We start from the raw sequence: 7,904 nt of genomic DNA, 5'->3' as shown, positions 1-7,904 counted from the left end.
ATACATTTTATTATAAAAATTACTTTATTTTCATCAAGTCTGATAAAACTTAAACCTATTCTTTCTAACTGAACAATATTTCTTCATCTAAAATCTAACGGATACAAATAACAAACGCAACACCATGCTGTGTCCAATGGAGTTCTAATTCTGTTTCTACAAAAGCACTATCTTCTTGCTGGTATTGTGAGTGTATGCAAATAAAATCATTATTTTTCTAATGATGTCCTATATGGCGAAGATGACTGCATTCTTCCCGCTGTTCAGGGGAAATCAAAGTGATCAAAGCGTCGCAACTTCTTAAATAAAACTGTAAAATATCATAAAGTTATACATTTTATATGTTGTTAGGGATTTCCCTCTAAAACATAAACCCGTGTTATAATGTAAAATCAGCTGTTTACTTTATAAAAATGCAGATCGATCTCTCCTCTCTTGCATAAAAACACAAGAAGCGTTTTACACCTTTTGAACATGTCCTTGTGCTGAAACAAATGCCTTTCAAACCTGATGAGTGATGGGAAAAGGAGAACACGTTCGGCAAAAGGGGATACGAACCCCAATCATCTGCTACAAAAGCTGCGTAGCGATGTGACGTCTCTAACCATACGCCACGGACTAATGAAGGTCAAGAGCATTTTACTTATTTAGTTTGTCAATGTTGCAGGTACTTGTACTCTATTTGAGTAGACTTCGTTATTTTAGTGTATTTTATTTTATAGTCTACAGAGAAGCAGGAAAAAGTCAAGTCAAATTTATGTTTATTTGCGCTTTTTACAAATGCGTTGTATCAAAGCAGCTGTACAACACAAAAAGAGGAAAAAACAAAGCAATGAAATACAGACACATACGTATCTACATACTATGTACACACATAATAGGTATTATAAATTAAATCACGTTTACTGAGTACAACTGTCATGGTATTCTTGCAAGTCTTGTAAAAGATGAGCTAGAGAAAAGCCTCAGGCTAAGCTTGTATAAGATCGCCAAGCTATAGATAAAACAATCAATCTCAAGAAAGAGCAAATAGAAAACAAACAAGATCATTGAACTCAAAGCAAGCGTGCAGTGCGCTTAAATCCTTCCCACAGTATTTAGCTTCCACCTGTAACGTTAGCAACTTCTTTGTTACAAACGAATGCTGCCTTTGGGACAGTTAAAGCCTAGCTCCCTGCTACACCTACCAGTAACTTTATCAGATAAAAGCTTCATTGTTTATTAGCCGTGAGGCACTTTATTTCGACTTTCGGAACATTTCCTTAATTTGCGCTACAACAAATATGCCTTTTCATTCTGATGAGGGAAGGGAAAAGAAGATAACACTTTGGCAAAAGGAGATTCGAACCGCAATCGGGCTGATGATCGTACGTTGCCTTTACCCCTAAACCACTCAAGCTGGACTTCTACGAAAATATTTGAGTACTTACTGTCTCTGCTAAAACAATCAATCTCAATTGCGAGAAAATTAGAAACAAATAAGATTATTAAAGTCTATATCTAATAGCTTGTTGTGGTGAGGACTTTCACTGGCTCATCAAGCACAAATAGATAAGTGGAACTTTCGCATCTTACATGCATTGTGATGGCAAAGAGTCTAGAAATGGAAGGCAAACCCCTAGGCCTACAGTAATGGTTTAACCCTACGCTCAGCAGCAAATAGGAACTCATCACGCTTACACGTTCAAACTGGTCAAGTGGCCGGATGGCTCAAAAACACGCGAAATTGACGTCTGACGTCACGCGTAGAGAACGCGTTGTTTGCGCGTAGAATACGTGTTGTTTGCGCGTAGAATACGTGTCGATTTTTCAGCGTAAACTACACTACTCTACGCGCAAAAACACGTACTCTAGCGCAAACAACACGTACTTACGCGTTGTTGACGTGTTAAAATTCGCGCGTTTTTGACCCCCCTGGCTTTCCAATATAGGACGGTTCGTGTTAGAGCAGTCAAAAATTAAATGTCATCACATAATGTTCTCTATTTTGAAAAGGAAAGTGACTGTAAATGTCAGCATTATCATGTGTGTAAATCATTGAAGAATGTCGAGTGAAACAAGAGCTTATTCCATTAGTTCAGAGAGTATGCTATCTTTATTCCTACAGTTATTACTGATAGGAGGCTTCCGTAAATATTTAGTATATGTAACATTAGCTTCAACTAAGTTACAGTAGAAGTTAAGAATTCTCTGTCTGTAAGATTTTTGGTCACTAATAAACATCACAGGCCACCTTAAAAAACAAGTCCTGGCTTTACCCCTGCTTCTGTGTAATCTAATGCTAGAATTTAAATGAACCTTATTGTTTGTATCATTGGATTACTAATGTTTACATCTTTCTAGTATAGGTTTAATTAGAAACGCAGCTTTTTACTACAGGAGCATGAGCATACGTCATCAAGCTTGACAGCGGTGTGAAACATATGGGATTCCTTTTGTGCCAATAAGAATGAACGCAAACTTTTAAAAAACGAACAAAAATATACAATGAGAAAGAAAAAAAACACTTTGATAATGAAAACAATAAACTCAGTTGCAAGAATGTGACATGATTTCTTAACAATTTTCTAAGTTTCGTTTTTGCAAATAATAGTTTTGAATTCGCTGCTAGATTTTTCATTTGCGCTTTCCGAGTTTTCGTTTACGCTTCTCAATTTTTCGTTCGCCTTTCTGGCACAAATCTCACGTGTAGGCAGGACTTATGGCCGCTTTACGCTGATTGGCTAGTGAGTTTTTGATTGACAGCTCCCTGACAAGGAAGTCGATACTGAAGACAGTACAGTGCAACGAATCTTAGAGAACGATCTGCATGCTGTTATCTTTATTGTTTGTACTTAAAACTACTTTCTTATTTAGTTAGTATATTAGTAATTGGTATTTGAAGTTGGTAAGTCACGCGCGGTGTGGATCCAAGCGTCCTCCTCATCCTCAGGTAAATGAATGTAATTCAGATAATAAAGAAAATCGCTAAAAGTTGTATTCCTGTACAGTAGCAATTCTGTCTTTACTTAGCTCGTTCATTGTGTGCTTTATACTTTCTGTCAGGTATTATTTTATGGACTGTAAGATAATTTTCTTAAAAAGGAACGAACAACTTGCATTATAACATCCAATAAAGACATGTTACAGATTATTGGGTTGTGAGAAATGAACGTGCTAAATGAAAACATTGCTGCATAGTTACTGTACAGAGATTAAAACTTTTAGCGATTTTATTATCTCGGTTACATAAATGTACCCGAGGGTGACTTGTGTCCAGCTGAGGAGGAGGATGACGATGTTGCTCTTGCATACCGTCTCCTTTTAAAGAATTAAGTCCACTTATAAGTCAAGTACTGTATCTTTCTTTTTAAACTCATGGTGAATGTACAGTATTATACCCCTTTCATTACATTCACAGAAAGTACACCTCATAAAACACTACCAATACATTCAAATGACATTTATGTTTTTTAAAGCTACAACAAAACAAATTCATAAGGTGACATAATTAGAGGCCTTATGAATGTTTTATTAATTTAGTCTGCCTCTTGCAAACATCAATTTCATTATGTATTTACACACCTACATAAAACAGGTTAGAGAAAAGCAGAAGAGAGACTTCTTAAACTATAAGCAAACATTTAAAGATAGAAACAATACATAAAATGCCACCAAGATTATAATGTATAAATTAGAAATATGAACTGGAAGCATAACACTTTGTTGGCAACCCTGCTAATATACTAACAAAATAAGAAAGTAATTGAAGTACAAACACTAAAACAATACTATACAGAAAACCGCAAAAAGATTGCTCTCTAATCCGCTGCACTGTCTTCAGTTTCGACTTCCTGGTCAGGGAGCTGTCAATCCAAATCTCACTAACCAATGAGAGTAAAGTGGCCATAAATCCCGCCCACACGTGAGCATTGTGCCAGAAAGGCGAACGAAAAATTGAGAAGCGTAAACGAAAACTCGGAAAGCGCAAATGAAAAATCTAGCAGCGACNTTCAAAACTATTATTTGCAAAAACGAAACTTAAAAAATTGTTAAGAAATCATGTCACATTCTTGCAACTGAGTTTATTGTTTTCATTATCAAAGTGTTTTTTTTCTTTCTCATTGTATATTTTTGTTCGTTTTTTAAAAGTTTGCGTTCATTCTTATTGGCACAAAAGGAATCCCATATAAACAAGCCTATAGCTCTGCTTAAAAATCGACTCACGTTTAAGTTTTACTTGAAGATCTCCAACGAATGTGGTACAATTTATCCCAATATGTTAATACTAGATAAGACATATCTTGAGTGATTGAAGAGCACGTACCGAAGCAGGAGTTGATGAAACCGTACCACATGCATCCGCGTCGCCCGAGCAGCCACCGTCCCCGCACACTGGACGCGAAGCTCAGACTCGTCCCGAACACACACACCAGCATGTCACTGACGCTGATGTTTAACAAAAGCAAGTTCACCGGAGTCCGAAGCTTTTTAAACTTACAGAAGAGGACTAAGACGATGAAGTTATTCAAGAAGCCGAAAGTCATGATCAATCCCAGCACCACGGACAGCGCGATGAATCCCTCCCGAGAGAGCGTCTCCACCGGTGAGTCGCGCGAGTCCTCGTACGGAAAAGTTAACGGGTCTTCTCCGCTCGTGTTCATCGAAAACATCTTTGAAATAGTAAGAAATTACTATTGGATTTCTTCAGGCAAGACTCACATGATCTTCAGTGAACGCCTCACTTCAGCCGTGCGCGTCATTATCTTATTGACACTGTTACGACTTAAAGCGCACTGCTGCCACTGTCAAATAAGACAGATGTGCCTCACGCTGGTTAAACATGTCACTATTTAGTCACATTTACTTTTTAAAAACAGAGGTTATTTGAATTAGAACGATATAAGTTATTTCTGTCAAAAGAATAAAACCCCCTCGGTGTCTGTCACTCTTGACTGCTATTTGGTGCGCGCCACGCAACAACCTAAACAGATAATTATAAAGACATAGAAAGAAAAGTGGAGTTGTTGTTAATCGTGTGAAGTCCGTTTAAAGGCTACTTGCTTTTTCCTTTTTTTTACTTGATAGAATTGCAAAGGCAAACGTATCCATGTCTCATTCGCATCAAAGCTGTTACCTCAGGATTCCCTCCGAGTGCGCGAGCTCCGCTGCCTGAGCAACAGGCGTAATATAAAGCTGTTATGACGTCACATGAAAGTCTGTCTATGACGACCTGAGGCCTTTTTACTTGCTATTCTCACCAATCAGTTCAAAGCCCTCACATACCTCCCAGATGCATGCCTTCAGATTCAACAAAATTAAATTGCATTATCCAGTAGATTGCTGAGAATGGTGGCTGTTTGTGTTTGGTAATAAGAAATATTGCATTTTTATGTTTCAAAGTGACCTTTTTGGTGCTGACAGCCTTGCAAGATTGTAATCCGTTTTTTTTCTTATTTCTTTTTAATTGTTGCCTTTTTATCACAGAAATGACTGCATGTTACTTAAATATTTAATCAGTAATGTTGTACCTAATTTCATTAGAATGTTAATGGTACCTCCAGGAAATAAGTTTAATAATTTTTCTGCAACTTGGCATCATACGTGAGGCTTCCCACACATGGGTTGTGTAGCACTGGTACGCTACATAAGGTTCATAGAACCTTCCAGAACTGTTGTTCATTCTATGTTTTATTAATTGAGGATAAAATCATGTAGAACTCAAGAATTAAATTGCTTGAATGGCTATGGCTGACATGGGGACTAATGCACTTCTGCAAACATAAAAATAATTCTTTCTTTCTTTCTTATACCTAACATACTGTATAAGCAAATTGTTGTTGACTGTGCAATATTATTGTTTAGTGATGGTTAGTGACTCTTCAATGTGCCTCTATAAAAGCAATCTCCTTGTTCCTAGCATTCTCTACATTGCATTGGCTTTTCAAATAAAGCCTTTAAGCCATATGTGGTGAGCATCAAATAATTGATAAATAATTGATGTTTCCTTCATAAACAGAACTAACAGGACCTCAGAAGACATGCACATGATTGTGTGTTAAGCAATACTAACGGACTGACACAGAACAGAACAATTCTCATTTTAGGGAGAATGGCTTCGGCTGTGAGACCCCCCAATGGCCTCGAACTGACGAGACAGGCCGTCTGGTTTGAGGTTCTTAGACCCGGGCCGGTACGAGAGGGTGAAGTTGAAACGGCCAAAGAAGAGTGCCCAGAGGGCTTGGTGCAAGCTCAACCTCTTGGCCGAACGGATATATTCCAAGTTCTTGTTATCCGTCCAGACCAAGAAGGGCTGCGCTGCTCCCTCCAACCAATGACGCCACTCACCCAGAGCCAATCTCACCGCTAACAGCTCTTGGTTGCTGATGTCGTAATTATGTTCTGCAGGACTGAGACGGTGAGAGAAGAAAGCGCACGGATGCACCTTCCCCTCATGAGGGGACCGCTGGGATAAGACTGCGCCGACCCCGACATCTGATGTATAGTTACATGTAAATTATGTGTCATTCGTTATATTATGGTCTAACACTTGTACAGAAATGTTTACTGTGTAAATGTGTACAAGAAATGTCTACTGCAAAGTATTGTAATTCTTTGTTACTTGTAATCTGTCATACTGCCATGTTGGTAGGAACTGCACCCAAGTTTTTCACCTACTGTTGCACTTGTGTATATGGTTGAGTGACAATAAAGGGATTTGATTTGATGCGTCAACCTCTACAACAAATTGGAGCGCAGGATCTGGAACAGACAAAACAGGTGCAGAGACAAAACGGCACTTGAGTGAGTCGAAGGTTACCTGAGTGTCTTGGTTCCACCTGAAGGGTAAGGCGGTGAGAGGCGCAGCCGTCTGGCCGAAGTTCCTGATGAATCACCGATAAAAGTTGGCAAAACCCAGGAAGCGCTGCAAGGCCTTGCGAGAGTCGGGGGTGGCCCATTCGGCGACAGCCTTTATCTTAGCGGGATCAGCCTTGATTAAGTTAAGTACATAATACATTAAGACAAATGTATTAATCATGTGACCCAGAACGCTATTGACAAGATCTTGGAAGACGGCTGGGGCATTGGTTAGACCAATAGGAAGAACCAGATACTCTAAATGTCCCGTGGGTGTGTTAAATATCGTCTTCCACTCATCTCCTTCCCGGATGCGGACGAGGTGAAAGGCGTTGCGGAGGTCTAACTTAGTGAAGACCCGGGCTCTCTGCAAGAGTTCAAAGGCAGAAGACATGAGAGGTAGGGGGTACCTGTTCTTAATAGTGATGTCATTCAAACCTCGATAATCAATACAGGGACGCAGGGAGCCATCCTTCTTCTGAACGAAGAAGAAACTCGCACTAGCGGGGTAAGAGGAGTGACGAATGAGTCCAGCCAGGAGTGACTCCTGAATATACTTGTCCATAGCCTCTCTTTTAGGACCAGATAGGGAGTAAAGACGACCCTTGGGCGGAGAAGTGCCTAAGAGGAGATCTATGGCACAGTCGTAGGCACGATGCGGAGGAAGAGAGATAGCTCGGGACTTGCTGAAAACCATGCTGAGAACGCGGTACTCCACCGGGACTCAGGTGAGGTCAGAGGACTGCACCTGCGGAGCACAAAACACAGAAACGGGAGAAGAGGCAGGACCTAAACAAGAAACATAAGAAGACAGGCTCCAGGCTAGAATAGAACTATTCTTCCAATTATTCTCAATAATCTCAATTATTTTTACAAATCAAAAAACAGTAAACAATTTTATTATTTCAATGCACTCTGTTTTTCACTTTTATCTCTATTTAGTGTTTTTTTTCAACTAAAATAAAACAAAGGTGCCCAGTTCATTTGAAATCATCTCTTATGAGCAATTACATATTATTTCTATTTTCTTATTAACAAAATTGGTGGTGGCAGTAAAACAACTTTTC

General features: G+C 39.1%; 1 protein-coding gene across 2 annotated transcripts in view; it reads right to left on the bottom strand.

Moving 5' to 3' along the window:
- Positions 1-6,966, bottom strand: part of tmtops2b (teleost multiple tissue opsin 2b) — a 30,863-nt gene extending 23,897 nt beyond the window's left edge. Inside the window, exon 1 of one of the 2 annotated variants that reach the window (XM_057335653.1) lies at positions 6,800-6,966. In XM_057335653.1, the coding sequence (XP_057191636.1) occupies positions 6,800-6,938 (139 nt within the window). In that variant the 5' untranslated portion in view covers positions 6,939-6,966. Of the gene's footprint in view, positions 1-4,306; positions 5,118-6,799 lie in introns of those variants that run through there. The other variant, XM_057335652.1, reaches the window with a different exon arrangement.
- Between the last annotated feature and the right edge of the window lie 938 nt (positions 6,967-7,904).

Source organism: Triplophysa rosa, linkage group LG6, assembly GCF_024868665.1.
Source record: "Triplophysa rosa linkage group LG6, Trosa_1v2, whole genome shotgun sequence".
Lineage (NCBI taxonomy): Eukaryota > Metazoa > Chordata > Actinopteri > Cypriniformes > Nemacheilidae > Triplophysa > Triplophysa rosa.
This window is presented reverse-complemented; position numbering and strand designations above follow the sequence as displayed.